This window comes from Mobula birostris, chromosome 27, assembly GCF_030028105.1.
Source record: "Mobula birostris isolate sMobBir1 chromosome 27, sMobBir1.hap1, whole genome shotgun sequence".
In the NCBI taxonomy this organism is placed as follows: domain Eukaryota; kingdom Metazoa; phylum Chordata; class Chondrichthyes; order Myliobatiformes; family Myliobatidae; genus Mobula; species Mobula birostris.
Window position 1 is genome coordinate 28,899,782 of NC_092396.1, and position 24,063 is coordinate 28,923,844.

At 41.7% G+C, this 24,063-nt stretch overlaps 1 protein-coding gene across 8 annotated transcripts in view; it reads right to left on the reverse strand.

Moving 5' to 3' along the window:
* LOC140188694 (rho guanine nucleotide exchange factor 10-like protein) overlaps window positions 1–24,063 on the reverse strand; it is a 196,256-nt gene that overhangs the window by 59,553 nt on the left and 112,640 nt on the right. For all 8 annotated transcript variants that reach the window (XR_011883355.1, XM_072245226.1, XM_072245221.1 and 5 more), the window contains 9 exons: window positions 19,141–19,247; window positions 18,094–18,171; window positions 16,403–16,582; window positions 15,951–16,067; window positions 9,536–9,628; window positions 8,589–8,759; window positions 3,511–3,656; window positions 2,576–2,754; window positions 1,381–1,496 (listed from right to left, as the gene is read on the reverse strand). Coding sequence is in view for 7 of the 8 variants with exons in the window: in XM_072245226.1 (XP_072101327.1) it covers window positions 1,381–1,496; window positions 2,576–2,754; window positions 3,511–3,656; window positions 8,589–8,759; window positions 9,536–9,628; window positions 15,951–16,067; window positions 16,403–16,582; window positions 18,094–18,171; window positions 19,141–19,247 (1,187 nt within the window). In the remaining variant the exon portion in view is untranslated. The remainder of the gene's footprint in view (window positions 1–1,380; window positions 1,497–2,575; window positions 2,755–3,510; window positions 3,657–8,588; window positions 8,760–9,535; window positions 9,629–15,950; window positions 16,068–16,402; window positions 16,583–18,093; window positions 18,172–19,140; window positions 19,248–24,063) is intronic.

The window sequence follows — 24,063 nt, forward strand, 5'->3', positions numbered from 1 at the left end:
GAGCAGGCTGGGAGTAGAGGGCTTAGGACACAATCTTGTAATGCACCTGTCTTGAGGATAGCCATGGCAGAGATTTTGCTGCCTATCATTACTATTTGTGGTTTGTTCATCTGGAAGTCGAGGATCAAGCTGCAAAGGGAGAAGTGCCTGGTCTAAGAGTCTAGGACTAGATAGGATGAGAATGCCATTGACCTTACTGGACAACCATGCTGGTGAGATCTTGGGTCATTAGGAGCTACATATCCACAAACTGGAGCTAATACACGGACCTTGATAGGCAGCGAGGACCAACCCAATATCTCCAATGAGGTGAGGTAGAGCTCCAACACTGCAACATTTCAAAGATAACCTAGATTTTGAACACAAGTTTCTGGTGCGGTGTCCCAGTTCAATTACTTATTAGCTATTCGGATAATTTAATTTTTTCTGAAGACGAGGCAAAATGTTTGTTGTTCATCCTTAAATGCCCTCGGGGGGTGCTAATGAGTTGCCTCCTTCATCCATTGCAGAACTTCAGGTAAAATTGCTGTAATGTTGAGTAGGGAGTTCAGGATTTAGATCCTGTGCTTGAGGAATTAAATGAACGGGATCATGTGTGAAAGTGAAGCAAACCTGCAGCCAGAAGTGTCTCACTGTGCACTGATATAGGAAGGAATAAATACTCAGAGGGATAGATGCAGTGTTAACCAAGAAGATTGCACTGAGTGGTGACGTTCTTCATCTAGTCAAGTGGAGCTTATTCCATCATTGTGCCTGGCTGTTAGAAGGCAAAAAGGCTTTGAAATAATAGTTGGTAAGACGCTCTCGATGGGATACCCTGTCTCTGACTCGTACATGTAGTTGTTTGTGCGCTGACCCAGTTATGCTTCTAGTTATAGATAGTACCCCAACCAAGACATTGAAATTGATGAATTGGCTGGGGTTTGGTTCAATGTTGTTAATTCGATTGAATGTTAAGGGTAGTAGGCCAGACTCCCCATCTTGATAAAGATGTTACCGCCAAAACTTTGGTTGCATGAGCTCTTACATCCACAGCCCCGGTACAGGTAAATCTCTCACTGTGCTCTTTCAAAGAGTTTCAACACATTACCACAAGTCACCAGTCCTACCCTCAGAAAACCTCATCCAAAGAACCCAGAAATACCCCCAAGACTAGGCTTTACTTTCTTAACATAGTGGAACTGTGCAGGGCACAGACTTCTAATAATCTGGGTCAGTCCTTACTGACGCATACTTGGCAGATCATAAGGTAACAGGAAGGACATCTGCCTATGTTCTATTCCAAATCAAAAAAGGACCATTTTTTTCAGGTTTTTGAAGAAAAAGAAATGCGCCTTTCAGAAGCAGAGAGGAGTTAGTTTTTATGAAAGTTGGTCTTACCCGATAAGTGCCATTAAGTGAGCTGATAAGCTGCATTATCTGATTCACAATAACTAGATCCTGTTGTAGTTCCCGAAGTTCCTGGTATAGCCGAGGAGGACCCATGTAAATCTTAGCTGAAGAAGAAATGGTAAGTTAATGCAGGCAGGAACCCAACGGCAAGAATTTGCAGATAATACCCAGTGGGTCAGACTCTGACTGCGCCTATAGGTGACTTATTTAAGCCCCAGGAAGCATAAATTCGCTCAGTCATGAATGGAGGTAATGATCTTTCCTGTTGTGTAGTTTCAGAGGCACATCTTTATCCAGGATTCCATTCCTCATGCCCTAATCTAGACTGAGGATCCACAGGTAACAGGTAAAAGTTTGGGGTCAGAAAAGACAGATCAAAACACTCAAATCCATTCATATTGTGTTCTTCATGTAGAGAGCTGATCAAGAAATGATACACACCTGACATTCTACGGAGTATGGTGATTAGTGGTATATTCACCAATGGAAGAGCCATAATCACCTAAATAGTGATGCATAGTTAATAATAGAAAGATACCTCATAGAAGAGAATTGCTCTGATTTGCTCCTGTACAAAAAGCTCTTTCTGAAAAAATAAACAGCTCTACTACTTGTCCATTCCTCACACCCTTGGCTGGAGCCTTGCTGGTATTTCCATTTCCAAGTATTTATGCAATATCCTTGTGAAAATTAATTTTAAATCTGTTACCCCCAAGGATAGGGACAATGTTGACCAAATCATAAGAACAACCCTGCTTTGGGTTCTTTGACCAATTGCGCAGTGCACTTCAGTTACTTGCTTAGGCTACTCTCAAGTAACTTCACAAGCTAGCGAGGAGGACAAAGGCAAGGGCTGCAGGCACACAGGAATGCAAGCTTCATGAGTTCCTCTCCAACTGGGACCTCATTCCATTGTGGAAAACATCCTTCATCACTGCAGTGTTTAAAACCAGGAACTTACAAACCATCAACCATGGGGGTACCTTCATCAGAAGGACCGCGGCAGACTCCACCAATTTCAAGGACAATTAGAGAATACACGATCAATAATAGCTAAACATCTTAGGATCTTTTTTTAGAAATTTGTGTCTCTTTCATTTCAAAGGTTAAAGATTCTTTTAAGAATTTTTGATAGGCTCATTAACAATTTCCAGATGATAAAGATGCAGTAAACCAGACTTACTTGATAGAGAGGTAGAGGAAGTCTTTTTACTCCCTGGATGCTGAAAGATTATTGTGTCCTTATCGTAGCCTTTCCCTTCTTGGCCGACCTCCACTACCTGAACCTGCAGCAGTGGGGCACTCCATTTCACAGTGTATTTTGGGCCAACCGGGACCAGGCTGCCAATGTCCGGCTGGCTCCTGGAAGAGAGAAACACAAAGGTAATGAAGTGACTAACTGGAAAGAAAAACAGGCACAGAGGAGGAGCCTACTACTCCCCAGTTCTCCCATCATTGATGCTCAGGAAGATTGAGTGTTTTGAATTGAAATGAGTCGGTGCCCCTGTGTAGACACTGCCCCATCCCTTTTGCTGGTAGAGGAAGCAAGCATAAGAAATGTAGTCAGAAGAGCCGGGCAGCAGCTAACTCAGGTGCTCAAACTTAGGGCAAGTATTTGCCCACAGCATTAGTAAAATCATCTCTAATTCTGGGTCTACACTCACTAGCTTTACTGCAGGGGCTCATACACTGATGGTTGCATTATTTCTTCAGATATCTCAGGTTGATCCCAGGGATCTTCATCCTACCATTATGATCAGAAGATCAAATCAATTGCCATCAGGATCTCTGTTACAATGCAGGGAAAGCAATAGCAGTTGTTTGAGGCTGCATACATACAAAGAAAAAACATTGGTAAATTTGTAAATATTGGACTTTGCAATCAAGTTAACAATTGCACAATCATAGCTGGTACTTTGTGATGCAGTAGAACCGTCGTTTTCAAGTTGTAATGGTTGAGCTGATTGAGAGATAGGTTGATTAAGCAAGATCCTGAGAGATGGGTATTTTGCAAGCACAGAAAGAATGGTCCAAAAGGAACCAGAACCACAACCACAAACCTGACAAGTTGGAGTGGACTATGACCACAGACTACATTGCAAGCAGCACTGTACTTACTTTATATTGATGTTGGCACAGACAAGCAGGTCATTCAGCAGGAACACCCGCCGCTCCTTGGACTTTAGGATCTGTCCCCTCTCTCCATAAACTGTTTCTGTCAGAGTCTCACAAAGGACCACTTGTCGCTGACCAGAACTCAGCAACTGCACAGGAAAAGAAGAGGCATTAGAAACATACCAGTGTGCATATTAGCTTTCCATTCTGTGACACAAGGACTTAATGAAATTGAAGAAATACGTGGAAATAATTTAGTTACATCCTAATAGAAAATACATCAATTTGAAATCCTGCCTATCCGATGGATGTTATCTATTTAGGATTAATGGATAAAGATTTCATGATTTACTCAGTCATCTGTTGTGTATTTAACATTTCAGTAATATTTGAATATTTTTGCAAATATATTGTTTGATTAAGCATTCTTTGGTTTTTCTGTAATTCATTAAGGTTAAATGTAAAATTACGTGAATTGCATACATGACACTATCATGTGATACATGTGTACCCCACTTAAAGGAAAAGTTAAGTTAGAATCACATTCCTGCCTTTGTCTTTTTATTGCAATTAGTTCTTATGTTTTGGAGTTACAAAACGTAACAGTAGCAACAAAGAAGATTTAAATGAACCCGAGATGACTACCTACCTGTTGAAGCACAGAGAAAAATTTGAGTTTAAAAAAGCAGTGCAGCACTTGTTGCAAGGAGGAGAAAGTCAAGTTTTAAAAAAAAGCAGGAAACGGAAGAATTCACAAGTTCATAAATAGTGAGTACCGGGTGATAATAATCATTAAAAAAAAAGCAAAAGTGGCTGGCCACATTGAAAGATAGATGCATTTGATTACACAAAAAATAACTGGATATTGTATACTGAGTGGATCGTGCAATATTTTAAAGCAAATGGAATAGTTGATGAGAAGTAAATGCCAATATTGCTGAGTTCATTAGATTTAACAACATACAGTTCGCCTAAGAGTTTGACCGCTCCTACCAAGTGAGCAGAAATTAGCTTTGCTGATGTCGTGAAAGTAATGCAGGAACACTTAGAATCAAAACCATTGTTAATTGCAGAACACCTTAGGTTTTATGAATGGAATGAAAAGGAAGGGGAGTCAATTTCCGTGTACTTGGCTGAATTGAAGAGACGAGTACTGTCGGTTCGGAAATGGGCTTAACGATGCACTGAAAAATCATCTAGTTTGAGAACTCTTACAAAAAAAAAATTTAAAATAGCTTAGCTCCTAACTGAAGCAGGACTTGCATTTAAAAGAGCAGCTGAAATAGCTGTATCAATGAAAACAGCAGAGATGCAACTGAGTTGCAATCAGGAATGAAAGTGAGCAAGAAAAAAAATTGCAATGTCTAAACAGAAACCAGCCTGGCTGAACAAATTGTGATATCGTTGTGACAGGAGCTCACATACACCAGAATAATGTAGATTTAAAGGTGAAACTTGAGGAAAATGCAACAAAGTAGGACTGAAACAAAGAGGATGTCAGGCAGACAAAAATAAATGGACTGCACAGAGAAGAGAAAAAGATAAAAAGTCAAGAGAAAGAGTACTAAGCTGCATGCTATTGATGAAAAATTTGATAGTGAGGAGAGTAGTGCAGGACTGGTTAGCCTTGAGATTTACAATGTCCCACAACATTAAGAAATAAGAGTAACAAATCCTCCATAGCGATTAAATCTTTAGGCCTGAATGGAACAATTTAAAATTTACTATGCTTTGGACATCTATATAGTAATTGTATCATATGTTATATTGTAAATGTGTTTATGTATATAATATCTATGTGTGTGTATCTATCTATGTATACATATATATACACACACACACACACATACAGTATACTGTAATTTACATATACACATTATACAAGCTGAGATACATTCTTTACTGAGCTGGAGTTTACAGCTAAGCAGGGAGGAGTGTTGTGCATTTAATATTTCAGTAATTGTGGGTAATCTTGTAATTACATTGTTCGATTAAGCATTCTTTGTTATATGATTCATTATGGCTTTATGTAAAAATACGTGAATTGCATACGTCATTATGCTACCACGTGATACGTGCGTACTTAAAGTTAAGAATGGAGTTAGACTTGTATCCCTGACTCCGCCTTTTTATTGCAATTAGCTTTTGTTTTTGAGTTACAAAACATAACACCATCAACCATACCGTTCAGGATGTGAGGAATTTGGACTCAATGTAACAGCAGGGAGTGGGGAATAAAATTCTTGCGTGCTCTTGTGCCTGTCAAGTAACCAATGATTTGGACAATGGGCGATTCTGAGACAGGGACAAAATTGGACCACAGGGAGAATGTTTCTGGTAGTTACAATCTATACTTAATGTGATGAATAACTCCTTGGGCAATAAATTGGCAAAGTGCCCTTGGGGACAGAATCGAACCCAAATTTGTCACGTTGCTGTGAAATGACTGCAAATGTTGCCATGACAACAGGTTATAGGATCAAAAATTTTATTTTCCTACATTTCATGCTTAGTGATTGAAGGAGAGGAAACACCCAGTAGAGTTCAACATTTTGAGAATCCAGTTTAAATACAAAAGACTCAGCATTTTTCAGTAGGAGTGTGGGATTTGAGTAAAGAATGCTATCTTAGCAGGACAGGAGAAGACGTGTGCAATTTTATCACACTACATGAAAATAATGTACAAACATTGCAAAGTAACTCTGCCAAACCCTAATCATGTTTAACATCTGCCAGACTCTTTTCTTCTGATTTTTTTTTTACTTTTAATAAAGTCTGTGCCATTTACATTAAAGTCATTAACTTTGCTCATCTTCCAAGTCTTGGCATTCAGCTGCTTGCAAACAAATCTGATCCAATGGGATCCGTCACTGTTTCTGAAGACCGTGTGTCACATCACTGTGTGCTGCATGAAGGATGTCAATTTACTGCTTATTAAATAACCTAATGTCAATATTGCAGATTAGATGATTAAATTCCCTATTATACCATATTTCATGATTGGCTGCTCTGCAGGCACCAACACCTGGTGAAGTTCAATGTTTTCAGAACCCAATTTAAATATAAAAGCAGAGCAGAATTTTAAAAGGGCATCACTGTTCAGAATTAGGTAAATTTCCATACACAAGTCAATTAAATAATTAACACTGCAGAATGTTTCTGTGAAAAATGATTGCAAGCCCACAATAAATAATTTCTCTCATACAGCAGTTGTGCATTGCTGATATGGAGCCAGGTCACATTACGTAGGAAGATGTTACACTTGATTCCCAGTTACACAAAACCAATTTTTCCCTAACACATTGGTAAGAGGACTATAGCTTTCTACCTGTAATATTTTACCCATCTCGCAGCTTTCTTCCAAAAGACCTGTGACCACTCCTCACGCCATACTGTCCCTTCAGTGAGCTTTTTGATCCAAAGGCGTTTAGTCAGGATACTTATTCAGTTTCTCAATGCCCATATTCTTCATTGAACTAGCCCACCTCATGCATGGTATAAATGTTTGCAGCAACTCAGACAAATAGCATTTTATCACTTCCAAAATTTGCAAGGCTGAGCTTGCTATTCCACCACAGAAAGCAGCACTGGTCAATCTACTAGCTGAGTAACAAGACGTACAACATTCTCTACTGCCCACTCCCTGGGTGTTGAAACCAACTACCTACTGCACCTGCAATTAAACTGGCACATCTGGGCATAAAACGTGGGAACTTTCAGATCTGCGTGGCACATCATCTCACTCTACACATTTCACGGTTATTCTCTACAGAAGGATCAATTCGTTTTTTCTCCAATAATGAATTTCAGAGAAAACCTACAATATTTTTGCTGCTGTTTACTTCATCAGCTATTGAACCAAATGGAAAAATACAAAAATTGGACAGAAGTGTTTTCTTGATAAGCCAAATGAATTTTTACAGCTACTGCAGTGCCAGTAAGTCTCTGGATGTTGCCAATAGTAAATGCTTGACATATAACCTGATGTAAAGGAGTTGAAGTCCTCATAGTTCCACAGAGGAAGGAGATGAAAATTCACCTTCTCTTTATACATTAACATCTTACACTGGTCTTCTGTACAACCCTATTACAGTTGTTAAATTATAAATTAAAAATATTGTAAAACTCTTACAAAGCAATCTCTAACAAGTTCAAGTTTTCATGATTGATCGCAACAGCTTCTACGGGGTCAAGCAAAGGAGTTACAGTCCTCTTTAAACTTTTTTTTAATGATCACACGACCGTGCTGGACATTAAAAACTTAAAGTACTGCAGGTATGCTCCGTCAGCGATTTGCTCGGCGGAAGAGACTGAAGGAGCTGGACGGTGCCAATCGTGCTGCTGCCTGCATCAGAGAGATGTCAGGGGAGGGTGAAGATGATGCAATTAGGCCACATGGCAGAATTGTTTTGAATCTTAGACACCAGGAAGGATGTGAAGGTGCAGGAGAAGGTGTAGAAAATCCTATAGAGACACGGATAACTGCAGATGCTTCTGGAGCAACACAAAATGCTGGAGGAATACATCAGCATCCATGGAGGGAAATGGACAGCTGACGTTTTGGGTCAAGGGCTCTTTATCTGGACAGGCTAATACTATAACAACTCCATGGATGATTATAGACCGAAGAAAAACAACCCAGGTTCTTCACAGCAGTTTTAATAATGAAGTACAGAGCTATTTTTTATTAGATAGAAGTGAGCCATTCCCTTCAGTGGAGAGCCCAAGGGCTAGGAGGTCACACAGATTTAAAAGTATGGATCCAAGATTCAGTGAGAATCCTTCTTAATACACATAACAATTATGATGTGGAATTCCTTCTTTACAAAGGTGGTAGAAGGACAGTCAGACTGGAATTAGATAAGCACCTGAGGAGGAATAATGAGCTTAAGGAAAGAATAAGGGAATGGAATTAACTAGACAGTGCTGCCAGAAGCCAGTGTAAATTTGACAGGCCAAATGGTCTGCCTGTAGCATGATGATTCTACAAGTGACCATGACTATTATACAAGGCCTTTTAAAGCCAGTTAGATGCAATTGCTGCCACACATTTATCTCCCAGATTCCTCCTATTTAATTACCTTGTTGAGGTGCCGGTCTCCCACGCTCTTTGCCAGCTGCTGAATTTCGGCCATCTGATCCACCACTCTCTTCTGCTCGTTGAGTTTCTCAGCCAGGGTTTCCAGTTCCGTCAGAGCGAGCTGCAATGAGAGCCGGTCGGTGTGCCCCCTTGGTGTGTTCTTCAACATATCCTAGGCAGTCAGGAGGAGGAGAAGAAACAATGATAGAGGAGGCAGCTTGAATTCCAAACACTAGAGATGGGTTTATTAGACCTTTGAAACCTAAAGCACAACTTTGCAGGATAAAGTCAATGCAAAAGAAGGAACAGACTAAGCTAATACATATTTCATTCTGGCCTTCCAAAAATAAATTAAATAAGGTAAATGCTGAAAGCATCCAACTGATCAGGCAGCTTCTGTGAAGAGAGAAGCAGAGCGTGTTTCACAAATCTGAATGATCAACTGTTTCTCTCTCACCAGAAGTGACCTCTGATCTGCTGAGTATTTCTCACTTCATTGTTTTTATTCATTTAGATACTTCTGGGAAAAGAAAACTTGAAGTTGTGATTCGGCCTCATTGGGTCACCCAAAAGCCCACCTTATCCAAAGTGCCAAAGATAATGTTATATTTCATTACCCCAACAAAGAAGTATCAATTGCTGATAGGCATTATGTAAATCTGTCAACAACCTCTTTGGTTCAATAGATCTGATTGTCGATTTAGTCTTTCTTTGTGGGTCATCCATTCTTTCTCTTCCAACTTCCACACCAGTTTTGAATAAGTTCATCTCATCCCTCCACACATCCACACATTCGTGCTACACCACTCCTCACTTCTGCTGAACTTGCTAAGGCACTGACCAGCCATGTCTGGCTGAATGGTGTATGGGCTGCATATTAACACACTTCGGAGTAGAACTTATAACTAATCCTCTTGAACGTTGAGCTTAAGCATCATTTTCTCTCACCTGAAGCAATAGAATAAACTGTGGAAATCGTTGTATTGGTTTCACCATCAACCCATAGAGCGTTATCCGGTCCGAGGTGGAGGCTTGTTTCCTCTGGAAAAGATCAGAGAGCTGTTCAGTAACTTACCATCTCACCTCCAGTGACCTTAGTACCTACATCTTGTTCTACATGGGAAGCATAACCTTTATGTGACAAGCCTGCACCTCACAAATGGTGCTTTGTAATGGAGCATTAATCCCAGGAAAACTATCGCACAGTTATCTTCAGCACATCTCCAAATGTTTTGGAGATGGAAGAAATGGAAAGACAAACAAAGCAGGAATAGCGAAACCTTAATCTAGCAACATACAAAGCTCCTTTTATAAAACAGAACCGGAAGATACCGTGTAGAAATCTATAAACTATTCAATCTAAACTACCTATTCACTCACCCTCTTCCAAGTTTATCACCAATATAAGGTAATTCCAATTATTAATTGATTCCTCACATAACCGAACAAGGAATTGTACTCAACCCCGCTTTGATCGCAATCAGGAAACACAGGATGGTTCAAGGGTAAAAGGGCTGCATGTGAAGTGGAATGGACCATATGATACACTGATAGAACAGATGTTGCATGTCATGTCTTTGTTGCTCCATTTCATTATTTCTATTAGTTACATAAGTTTAAACAGCCATCTCTCCTAAGGATGATTTTTCCGAGAATAGTTTTGTTGTTTCGGATTGAATGGGGAAAGAAATCTTTGCTCAGGAGGATTGTACATTTGTAGGGCTTAAAATCCCTGAGGAGTGCATTCAGCAAGGAAACCTACACATTTTTAGAAGAACAAGGGGATTGGATGATGAAATCAGTAAGCTGCAGGTACATCCAGGACTTACACAGCAGACTTCAAAGGTTTCAGTGACTCCTTTTGCTTATGTTCTTTCACGAGGGAAAAGATGTAGAGAGATGCTTAAACTGCATTGCCAAAGTAATGAGAACCTTGTGTTGATAATCACAAGTACAAATCCAGAAAAGAAAACCGCAGTATCCAATGCACAGACAATATGTCAAACAGTGAACAATGACAATGCTCTGTCACAAATGTGCAATGTGTTCAATGGTGTGGGCAATAATTCACCCGACCCCAAGCACTTGTCAGAGATTTGAGATATGCTTCAGTCCGTGCTTGTTGCACCAGCTCAAAAATCAGGGAAACGCTTCAAGAAAAGACAGTCCATGACAGACACACACTCAAACTGCCACTACCTTTACATATCTTTACCCAGAGTACATGGGCCTGGACATGGACACAATATTAGCTTCTGGTCTCTTGCACATCTGTACATATTACCTGTACATTAGTGAGGACGAAACAGTCGAGGTAGAAGGGGTAACCACTCACTGGGTGATTGTCACTCCAAAACATCACCACCACCAGCGCAGCTCAGGATCAATTAACCCACGGCGCCACGGTGGCTAGCTTGGGGTGTTCCGGAGTCCAGAGTTCAATTCCAGTACTGTTCCATAAGGAGTCTCTGTACATCCTCCCTGTGGAATGCGTGGGTTTTCCCCAAGGCGCTCCGATTTCTTCCCACAGTCCAACGACATACCTGGTAGGTTAACTACCCTGTGATTAGATTGGGGTTAATCAGGGACTTGAGGTTGCTGGGGTTCCATGGCTGAGAGGGACAGAAGGATCCCCCTGCACTGTAGAGCTAAATAAATAGCAAAGTTTCAGGGCGCTCCCACAAAATATCACAAGAAACAGTGGGAACACCAAGGACTGTTACAAGTGGATTTTTGTTTAAACATAAGAAATATGATTGGAATTGTTCCAGTTGTCCCTGCCTCCTCTTTATGCAGTCCCTCACTACAGAGTGAGGTATGGTTTACTACCCTTCTGGTACCGAGCTGGCTGATGTGGTACTCAGACTCTACCTGCAGTGGGGCAGAAGATGCCAAACAGGGCAAGTGAGTAGGTTTACTCTCCCAAACTCTGCTTGTCCACTCTAAAGGGAGTCGAGCTGTTGGAAGCCATCCCAATAAAGCAAACCCTGGAACCCAACCCAATTTCCCAGTTCACCTTCGCTCCACAATTTACACTGAATCTCAGGTAAGCCAAAATCCTTTCTTCAAAAATAATAGCCTCCGTACAAGAGCTTCTAATAAAATGAAAGAACACAACGACAGAAAAATGGTTTACATTTTCCTTGCAAGATTAATATAGGACATAAACTGCTTAACAAGGTGTACCCAAATCATTTCAATGAGCTCTGTAACACATTGCCATTGTCTTTCCAAATCGCCAGGTTTGAATGAAGACTAGGGACAAAAGGTTGGATTTGCTGCCCCCTTGTGGAATTGATTCTCAGCATTCTTCACTTTAAATATATTTTCTAGGTAATGCTGCAGACATTTTGCAATTTTAATGATGTTAACTCTCTTACAGTTCACGGGGATTTCTAATCAATCCTCCCATCAGAAGAAGCTGAAAGCTTTTAGAGGACAACCATCTGCTCCAGTACTGAACAACACAGAACAAGGTCACCAAGAAATACACACTGCTGAGATGTTTCATCTCAGCTCTACCAGCATTTGGTAGGGAGCAGGGGATACTATAAATTACTTTCAATATCCTTAACTTTAGTGCTATGGGGAAGAAAGGATAAGTATTAAGTCATCTGCATTTCTAAACTGTATTCAATATCCTATCGGAACCTTTTGGAAGTTGAGACAGAGGAAAATGTTTTCTAAGAAACTTCATTTGTATATTTTATTTATGGTGCAACTGTAACGAAAACCAATTTCCCCCGGGATCAATAAAGTATGACTATGACTATATGTAAATAGTTCTTATAGAAGTTACAGCATTGAAACAGGCAATTCATCAAGCCCATTTCAAATGTGTGCAACAGTCGTGTGGACTGATCCACTCCACCACCACCTCCCCAAATCCTTTCAACTTCTTTCCTTTCAATGTCTTTATTCTCTTTTAATTTTATATATTTTATTTGAAAATGTGTTTTCATTTTTCTTTCAGATTCTGCTCCCTTTTTAATGTTACAACTGAATCTGCCTCCACTCCTCCCGTCAGTGCATTCCCACCCCAACCATCGCTGTGTAAAGCAGGATTTTCCTCGTGTCACCTTTGGTCCTTTTTCCCTATCACTTTCATTTTATGTCCCTTTGCTCTTGAATCCTCCACCAATGGGAGCAGTTTCTCTTTACCTACTCTGTTAACGCCCTCCTGTTTTAAATGCCTCTGGTAAATCCATAGCCATAAGACCATAATCATCTCGGTGTTGAGAAGGACCCCAGACTCTCCAGCTTATCCATGTAACTAATGTCCCTTGTCCCTGTAACCATTGGGTAAATCTCTATTGTGCCCTCTCCGAAGTCCATCCACCAGTTCTAAAATGTGACATACACAATATTGTGCAATGTTTTTTTTATAAAGTTTCTTTCCCTTGCTCTTACACAATATTAAATAAATCCTAGGATCCATATACTTTTAGTTAAACCATCTTATCTTGCTGCCCTGTTAACAATTGACGCTGCACATGTACCCCAGATATCTGCTCTTTTCTCCTTTGAGTTGCAACTCTATGCAGCATATCTCGGGACGGTTATCATAAAGTTTTACAGTGCTAGATATTAGGGTTCAACTCCCGCTGATTTCTGTAAGGCAGGGATCCCCAACCTTTTTTGCACCGCAGACCGGTTTAATATTGATAATATTCTTGCTGACCAGCCGAAGGGGGGGGTGGGCAATCACGACCGGAATGTAGGTGATAAGTCAACTATCAGTCACTTATCAGTGGCTAATACACTCAATTTCGTTTCTAAAAGGGTTTATCTAACGAATTTAATATTAAACACATAGCGCATATTTTCCTCGCATTAATATAGTGATGTCAATTATAAGTCATAAGGGGGTTCCTTATGTCCAGTCCATTCTGCAATTTAGTTTTCATTGTATTCATTGCGGAAAACTCAGCTTCGCTGCGATATGATGTTGGAAATGGGAGCAACGTTTTCAGTGCTTTCGTGGCTATCTCAGGATATTCAGCCTTGACTTTGATCCAGAATGCTGGCAGAGATATTATGTCAAACATACTTTTCAGTCCACCGTCATTTGCAGGCTCGAGGAGTTGATCTTCTTCCCGCGCTGACGTGGATGATTCACCGGGGACATTCACAAATGGGTCACAGACCCATTCCTTTGCACGTCTTGGGTCATTTTGGTTGGGAAGTAACGCTCAAATTCTGTCGACAGTGAAGATAGGTGTTCGTGCACCAGCTGTGAGCCTCAGTCTCTCCCAAATTCCCAGCTAATGTTGGGAACATGTCAAATATGCCCCTGTCCACTCGCCATCCCCACAGTTCCAGTTTGGCTTTGAAAGCAGACCCTTTTTCTGCCAACTTGAAGACAGTTGTCATTCTCCCCTGAACTGACAAATTGAGTTCATTGAGCAGGTTGAAGACGTCACACAGATAAGCAAGTTTTGCTATCCACTCCTCATCACTGAAGTGGGCTGCCACTGGTGACTTTTTTCTTGAAAAAAATCTCTGTAGCTGCTCTTTTAACTCAAAAACCCTGGCCAGGGCTCTCCCCCTTGATAGCCACCTGACTTCAGTGTGTAAGAGAAGGCGTTTGTGCTCTGCATCCATTTCTTCGCAAAGCTGCTCAAACAGACGTGAACACGAGGAAATCTGCAGATGCTGGAATTTCAAGCAACACACATAAAAGTTGCTGGTGAACACAGCAGGCCAGGCAGCATCTCTAGGAAGAGGTAGTCAACATTTCGGGCCAAGACCCTTCGGCGAAGGGTCTTGGCCCGAAATGTTGACTGTACCTCTTCCTAGAGATGCTGCCAAACAGACGTGAGTTCAGGGCTTTTGCTTTGATGTGATTGATAACTTCAACAATGTCACTCAATATACTGTTAAGATCAGGTGACATTTTTCAGCTAGCCAGCATTTCCCTGTGTATGACACAGTGTGTAGACTGGCATTCAGGAGCAACCTCTTTGACTCGGGTAGTGAAACCAGACTCGTTAAGCCGTTCCAACAGCTGTGCTTCGATGTCCTCCGCTATGTCATCGATTCTCCTTGAAACTGTGGTAGCTGAAAGAGAAACCTGTGCCATCTTGTTAGCTGCAGCTTCTCCTAACCGTTCACGGCACGTCCTTGGCAGCAGGCAGAATCAATTCTTCACCAACAATGAAAGGCTTCTTAGCCTTAGCAATACGATGCTCTCAGAGCTGCAGCAATTGTGGAGGTGGTGGCTCTCAGCACTTGTTTCCGTCCCGCTTGCTCATGTTTTTTTTCACTCAAAAAACTCAACAGGTTGTCTTTAAGTGCAGGGTGCTTGGACTCAAGGTTCCGAAGCAGTTTTGAGGGCTTCATTGCCTCATTAGACAGCTTGTCTCCACATATCACACACAGGGGGCTTGGAGCGTGCGAGTCACCGGTCACAATAAAGCCATATTTTATGTACGACTCGTCGTATTTTCTGTTGAAGGAAGCTTTCTTTTTTTTTTTTTTTTTTTGCAGTCTTGGCCTCAGCTGTCTCTGCATTATCATCATCGTTATGTCCCCTACCATCTCTTCCAAAGAAACTCTCAAGCGACGTTTGTTTTTTTCACTCATCGAGTAGTTGTAGGTTAATGACCGACCGATGACCTCGCGTGCGTTCAACAGTGGGCGTGAGAGAGAATGAGGAAAGGTGCAGTTGACTCATATCGTTTCATATCACCAAATCATATCATTTCCTCGCAGCCCGGTAGCACATGCTTTGTGGCCCGGTACCAGTCCACAGCCCGGTGGTTGGGGACCACTACTGTGAGGAGCCTACAAGTTTTTCTCGTGTGGAATTCCTCTGGGTGCTCTGGTTTCCTCCCACATTCCAAAGACGTAATTTTGTGGAAATGCTACGTTGGCATCAGAAGCATAGGGACACTTTCAGGCTCCCCCTCGCACCTTCTTGGACCCTGTCGGCCGTTGACGCAAAAGATGCATTTTACTGTAAAAAATAATACTAATAATAACAATTTAAAAGGCTAATCCTTCTCACACCTCTTCCATTTTTCTCTCTTCTACACCTTTTCATGTTATTGGAATGGCTAAAACCGGTGGGGAAAAAGAATCAGCTAAAAGCACCATAAAACTAATTGATTGGAAAAGACAAAAGTCATCAAGCTATAAGCAAAATACTGCAGGTGCTGGAAAGATGAAATAAACACAGAAGATACCTGAGGTGCTCAGCTCTTCAGGTAGACAAACAGAGTTAACAAGCAGCAAAGCTCTGATGGAGGATCATCAAGTTGAAATGTTCACTGTTTCTCTTGCCACAGATGCTGCACGGCCTGTTGAGTATTGGCAGTGCTGCCAGCTTTTAAATCATCATTAACCAAGAGTTCAGACTCACCTTCAGGAATTCCAGAAAGGCAGGTTTAGTGAGGCAGGCCTTCTTAATGAGAGCCATAGCATTGGTGAAGTTATTCACATAGTCACTATATACATCCAGCACCATAGACTTTGAGAACTGGAAGAGAAAAAGACATGGTTTCTGCTAAGTTGCAGTTGGGCAGACCAGCATCACTATAACCATTGCAGTCAATCTCTTCCGCAAATATTCATTCCCTTGCTGAATCCAATTCATTAAAAAAGCAAATTAAAGCTCAATTATACAAGAAAAGTAAACACAATTAAAAAGAACCTTGACTTTCAACAATACCCATCAATAATATCAGTGAACTTCATGTACTCAAGTACCCCTGTAAGTTTGCATGGAGTTATTTTACAATGGCCATCCCACCTCACCTGTGAGAGGTGAGCAGAGGAGGGAGAAGCATCATCATCATCGTCATGACCACTTACCGAAGCAACAAAGAGATCTCCAATTTTCTCTGTGGCATCCCACTCGGCTACCCGTGAAGCCAAAGCAATCTGAAACATCGAATGACATTGAAGAACTTCCCTTAGACGATAAAACACTACCCGCAACTTCCTCAGGCTCATCAGCTTGGGCTCGGCTTCCAGCAACGGCTTCTTGTACTCCTGGGTGGGCAACAGAGAGGCACAAGGACTGGAAATGGAAATGGTTTATCATCACATGTACCGAGACACAGTGAAAAACTTTTGCTTTCATACTGTCCATCTAATCCATGCACAATTACAGCAAGGTAGTAGAAGGGAAACGGAATGCAGGTATAATGTTCGAGTCACAGCGAAAGTGCGGTGCAGGTAGTCAAATAAAGTGCAAGGACAACAACCAGCAAGTGTGAGTATTAGCAGTAAAACTACTGGTTCCTTCAACCTATTCTGCTGCTCATCATCTGTCCCTGTATCATTCTTCCAGACTATTTCCATGTACTCCATTTTCCTTAACACTGAAAAATCTGTAACTTTAATAAACTCCATGACTAAGCCTCTGCAGATATCCAAAGTAATGAACTCTAAAGCTTCACCACCCTCTGAATAAAGGTACTTTTCCTCATCTGGGTGCTAAATGACCTATGCGTAACTCAAGACAGTGACCACTCAATCAAGGAGCAACACCTCAAGTGTCCTGCTTCCACTCTGCTGCGCCTTATATGAACTTCTTACATTTCTGTGACATCGGCTCTCATTCCTCTGAACTCCAGCAATGGAACAAACTTAGACTACTTAATCTCTGCCTGCGTAGTAATTCCAAATCTAGTTAAAGTGCCAACATGCATAGCTTTGGGATGTTGAAGGAAACAAGAGCATCTAGAAGAAACCAGGTTGGTTGAGCAAGCCAGGGCTTTTCTCTTTGGAGTGATGGAGGATGAGGAGTGACCTGATAAAGCTGCATAAGATGATAAGAGGCATAGTAAGAGTGCACAGCCAACACCATTTTCCCCATTGGAGTAAAGTATGGGGAGGGGGGGGTGGGCAGGGATGTCACAGGTAGTTTTTTTTAAAAAACGGAGTAGCAAGTACATAGAACATACTGCCAGAGATGGCGATAGAGGCAGATACATTCTGGACATTTAAAAGACTCTTACATAGACACGTGGATGGATGGAAAATGCAGGAGGGAAGGATTAGATAGATCTATTATACTGTTCTATGTTCTATAAACCAGCATGGTTACAGGGAGAATACGCAAACTCTACACAAACAGCACCAGACATCAGGACTGAACTTAGGTTGCCAGAGCTGTGAGGCAGTGGAACTTGTAACCACGTTGCCCTTTTCTGTTAACTAATTCTTAATCCAAAACTCCAATATTACAAGGAGCACCTCCCTGCAAAGGGAAAGAAAACATATTGAACTTTTATCTGTGTCCATCACCCCATCAGGCAAAGAGTTACAAAATCTCAACGCTTGGGGTGAAAATATTTTTCCTCAGCTCCCTGCAAACTGATCATCAACCATCTTTGCAAATCCTTTTGCAGGAATCACAGTGTCATCCTCACAAATGAGCTGAGCAGTAGGAAAGTCTCTCAGCACATGCTCGGATGTATTCTGTTACTTCTATGCTTCTTTTTCAGATCTTTGGGGTAGAGCATTCAGAACATGGTAACAGATCTCCAAACTCTTACCTGTAATATCCGTTTCAGAGATTCAACGTAACTCCGTTCACTTTGCACAATTGAACTCAAAATATGTCTTCGAACAATCTGTTACGCAAGAGAGGCACAATATTTAGCTCCAAAATCCAGCTTTGGAAAGATCTTCAGTATCTCAGATTATAGACTTCATTTTATAGAATTCTTAACTGATCATGAGGAAATGTGACATAGGAATGTGTGTTAAGTCAAAGAAACTATAGGATTAAGATTGAACCCAAGCATTCAGAGCAGCCTTCAAATGCAACCTACTCCTGCTCTGAGCACGCACACACTGGGATGCGTGCACCTCCTGAATGCTTGTGTCAGAGACAAGGGCAGGTCCATAGAACCAACTGTGGCTTCATCGTTCTGGGCCAATAGAGCAAGAACCACTGATACAGGGGCAAGCGATGGTTGGGGGGGGGGGGGGGGGGAGAACCTAACAAACGGAAAGATAAACCGGATCAAGCTACACTTTGAACAATTCAAGGCAGCCATCATTATCCAGCTACAGAAACGAGTCATGAGGAATTCTGCAGATGCTGGAAATTCAAGCAACACACATCAAAGTTGCTGGTGAACGCAGAAGGCCAGGCAGAATCTCTAGGAAGAGGTACAGTCGACGTTTCCGCCAAGGCCTGACAAAAGGTCTCGGCCCGAAACGTCGACTGTATCTCTTCCTAGAGATGCTGCCTGGCCTGCCGCGTTCAACAGAAACGAGTCACTTGACAGCTCTCTTCAGTATTTTCACACGGCTTCTTCTGATGCAAAGTTAAAGAGTCACTGCATAACAAGCAAAAAGCAGTATTTTCTCAGTTGTACCCCCTCCTTCAGCAATGGGCAGCTGCTGAGACAAATTGCAATCCATCCCTGCACTGCTCAAGCTGAGATCCGCTAGTAACTATTTTGTTATCAAATTCGGAAGCTCTTTTGTCTACACTGAGTCACTTACACATGCCAGTAAATAAAAAGACAAACCACTATAAACAAATATACGCTCTAGTGTCATCTAGAGTGAAAGGGTCAGAAGGCACTGACCTGTTGAGGGCTCAGCCCTGGGGGCATCGGACTGAGCTCTGGTGGAGGATGTTTTGAGTCCGACACCGGAACATCAAGATAGCCAGCATCATCCTCTTCATACTGATCTGAAAGAAAATAAAATGAAGTTTCAACGTTAGTTGTTAAGGATTAGAAGTCGCTATTGCCATTAAATAGCTGAGGGCTTGGCTGGACAGTGGTTCCTTATTTTAGAGTCAAAGATCAAGTGGAGATTTAAAATTACGAGAGGTCTTGATAAAGGCGATGTGAAGGCTCCAGCAGAGACATCAATAACCAGAGAGCATAGATTTAAGGTAACTGGTGAAGGTATTCAAGAACGAGATAGAGAGAAAGCGTAATGCAGAACTTGCTATCCAAAAGAGGCAGATACAGAGACATAAAAGAAAAAGTTTTTACAATTGGATAAAAACTTGATGTACTTATAACCCATGAGACTACAGATCAAGAGCTGGTCATTGTGATTAATCTCAAACCACTCTGTTGCATCCACTATGGTGGACTGAATGGCCCCATTCTGCATTCTGTACGTTTTTCATGTAAGAAATACAGTAAGTGATTACACTGGTAACTAACACAGAACATTGAAAGCAATAAAATGTAACAAGAAAAAAATCAAAGTAAACAAATGTTTGGTCACTAAAAGTACTCTTCCTCTCTTCCCTTCCGAATGCCTGCCAATATCACTTAGTCTTTGTCTGTTCTCCCCCCCCAAGACGCTGATCAACCTGCTGTTTGCAGCACTTCAGATCTCCAGGAGTTGTAGTTTCTCATTCCCAATGGCCTTAGCTTATGAGGCATTTCCCCATTTAAATCCCGAGCTTATTTTTCAGCTCACTCCATGAAGCAGAACAACACTAGCAGGGCTGCAGTAGACTTTGAGTCTCTGGATAAGCAAGAAGAGTTTATTAAAAATACGATGAATTGAACTTCCTGTTGCTGATTGTTACTCATCAACCCGTGCTCTGCTCCGATTCAGATCAGAAACCGACTGACATATCGCAGCTGTAGACCAGCAAGTCTGAATCTGTACGTGAAGGAAAAGCTTGTGAGTGAGAAGAGGAGCTCATGTTTGTGGTTTTGCCCTACTGAATCAGCAAACATGCAAGGGAAACTTTCAATCTGTTGGAAACTGCTGTTTCTAATCTAGTTGGCATAACACAATCCACAGCTGCTGGGTACAATGCAATAGCAAATATTCTGAAAGATGATTGCTTGTTTTTGGCAAATGATGAGATTACACGGGGAAAACATCCATTGCTGAGAAGCCAGCCACACTCCACTGATTAATAGTTATTTGAATATTGAATGGTGCAGCCATTGATTCATAAGGGAATAAACACATGGACTGAAGATTTACTTATGGAAGATTTCATGCAACTTTAATATAGGCCAAATCACCAGCATCTGCCTTCACGAACCGCCCATCTGCTTCTTCTTTATTTAATAAAGACCGGCGCCCATCACTGTCCTTAGGCACCTAGTGTTGTCCAAATGACACTGGCCTTTAAGATCAGTCCACGACAGCCAACAGCTACAGCCCTTGAAGCAAGCCAAACAGTCTAATGCAAACATTTAATTCACTAGCATTCACTGTGAACAATCTCAAAAGACAAACTCCATCCCCAGCGTCAATAAAGGCTCCATCAAGAAGGCTATCACTGTGAAAATTCCAGCGCAAAACAGTAGGTTAGTTCTCACCCTCCTCTGGCATCTTGCCTGAACAGCCACTCAATAATCAGAAGTGTTTGTGATTTCCCTTCTGTTCCCCCAGCAGGAGTGTATGTGCCGTCACAATGGCTATACCAACACTATCCTGATGCTGGGTTTCAACCTAAAACTTTCAGCAATGAGTTTCTTTCTTCCTTTCTCAGTCTACTGAGTTCCTTCAGTGGATAGTTTGCTGCTCCCTTTCCCAGCGTCTGCAGACCCATGCACTAGCACCAGTGTTGGTCTGAATCACGCCAGTCCTCAACTTGCACGGTCTGCCGGTTATTAGTTTTCACATCTTTAAAACAAGGTGGCGTGGAGTTGGCATGACGGGTGGGGGGGGGGGGGCAGAAGGAGGCAACTAAAAGCAGCATAGAAGTCATTTTCTCCACACTGTTAAACATACGAGGGAAAACCAGGTGGCAGGGTGGAGATATGTCTCTGCCAAAGGAGATGTAAGGTGCTCCTTCCCTCCACTACCCTGCAGGTCACCTTTGGCATTGTGTAGTAGCTGCCTAGCCCCCTGATCAGGGTCACATGAAGCTATGGGAGCAGGAGGTGTATGGTCCTATGAGCAGCTGGTGCATATCACAAGTCCCAGTTGTGCACCCACTGACACCAGGCAGACAATCTCTGAAGAGTATTGATAATGGCTGGGGTCATTCATCTTGTAAAGACCCCGCTCAGAAGACGGCAATGGGAAACCACATCTGTGGAAAAATTGACCAAGAACAATCACGGTCGTGGATAGAGCATGATCACCATGTCATATGACACTGTACTGAATGAATGAAATAAAGGGAAGATTATTAACAATAATCAAAAACAAAATATTAAATTGAGCTGGCTAATCATATCCAAAATCAGCTTGATAATAAGAGGCAGGGGTAGTGGCAAAATGATGCAGTTTGGCAAGTTAAACAGATAATATACCCAGTCACCATTTTCTTAGGTACACCTGTACAGCAGCTTCTTAATGCAAATATCTAGTCAGGGTGGCAGCAACTCAATGCACAAAAGTAAGCAGACATGTTCAAGAGGTTCAGTTATCATTATGCGAAAGAGGAAGAAAAGCGATACGAGGGTCTTTAACTGTGGAATGATTGCTGGTGCCAGATGGGGAGGTTTGAGTATCTCAGAAACCGATGATCTCTTGGGATTTTCACGCACAACCGTCTCTAAAGATTACAGAAGATGGTGCAAAAACAAAGAAAAACATCCCAGGAACGGCAGTTCTGCGAGTAAAACGCATTGTTAATGAGAGAGGTCAGAGGGAATGGCCAGACTGGTTCAAGCTGACAGGAACACAACAGTAACTCAATAACTACAACATGTCACACATTGAAGTGAATGGGCTACAGAAGCAGAAGACCACGAACATAATTTATTGGCCACTTTATTAAGTACAGTGTGTATAGACAGCATGTGGTTCAGCCCTAAGCAATGCGAATTGACAGAACGATATTGAGATTCTAATTCTCAAGTTCCCTGAGAGTAACAATACAAATACTGCAGATGAAAATGAAGGTGGCATGTGGCATGAGGTAAGTTTGCACTTATAGACTAGGACATAGGATATATGTCATGAATATCAATTTTTCCTTAGTAAACAAATTTCCCCCCCACCACCACCTTCCTTTATTCCCCACTCTGACCTTTCACCTCTTCTCATCTGAGTCCCCCTCCTCCTTCCCTTTCTCCTATGGTCCACTCTACTCTCCAATCAGATTCCTTCTACTCCAGCCCCTGATGGTTCCCATCCACCAGACTTCACCTATCACATTCCAGCAAGCCTCTTTCCCCTCCCCACACTTTTTAATCTGGCATCTTCTCCCTTCCTTCTCAGTCCTGAAGAAGGGTCTTGGCTCATTTCCACAGATGCTGTCTGACCTGCTGAGTTCCTCCAGCATTTTGTGTGTTTTTCAAAGGATACAGAAGTTGGGGCATTATGTTGCAACTTTACAGAACACTGTCTAGACTGCCCTTATAAGCAGTTCTGGTCACCATGCGACAGGAATTATATGGTTGCAAAGGAGATACACCAAGTTTGACACTCTAGTTGTGAGGAGACATCAGACAGGCTGGTTTGTTTGCTTTGGAGAAAAGAAGCTGAAGGGTGTCCTCAAAGATGTACATATATATACACTTATAATTGGCAAGAGCTAATGTAGGTAGTCAGAATGTTTCAACAAAAATAAGGCGGCAGAGGTTTAAGGTGGAAGAAGGAACCATTACAAGGGAATTGAGTCCTATCCATCCACCTTAAAGAGAGTTGTTGCTATATGGAATGCAGCAATAGGTGCTTGTTTAAATATGTCTTAAATATGGAGCTTTTCGATACAACCACTATATTTAACAAACATTTAAGTAAGCACTTAAATAGGCAAGACGCAGAAGGATGCGGACTCATCGCAGGGAAATGGAATTAGTGTACATGAGCAAAAAGATGTCAGCCCGGTTACGTGGTGTACAGCTCTAAGCTCTGTTTTTATGGATACAGAAAATTTGAAATAAAAAGCAAGAACTGTTGCAAAAAAAAAACCCAGCAGCTTGCTCAAAGTTGGAAGTAAATTTATTACTGAAGTACTTATCACCACCATCATCATGTGCCGTGTCATATTAACCTGGGCGATCATGGTCTTATCCATGACTATGATTGTTCTTGGCAAATTTTTCTACATAAGTGATTTGCTATTCTTTTTCTGGGCAGTGTCTTTGCAAGACCAATAACGTCACCCATTACCAATGATCTTCAGCGATTGTCTGCCCGGCATCAGTGCTCGCATAATCAGGACTTGTGATATGCACCAGCTGCTCATATGACCGTCCACCACCAGCTCCCACAGCTTCACGCGACCCTGATCGGGGGGGGGATAAGCAGGTGCTACAGCTTGCCCAAGGATGACCTGCAGGTTAGGGGAGGGAAGGAGCACCTTACACTTCCTTTGGTGGAGACCTATCTCTACCCCAACACCCCAAAATACATATTTGTCACCAAATGCTACCCAGAGATTCATCTTCTTGTGGAAATTAGAAACAAAGAAATACAACAGAATCAATGAGAACCTACACACAATGACAAACAACCACTGTACAAAAAAAGACAAATTATGCAAGTACAAAAAATAATTAACAATAACAGCTCAAAGCTTGGGCAGCAGCTGGAAAGAAACAAAGTTAATAAATCAGTCTGAA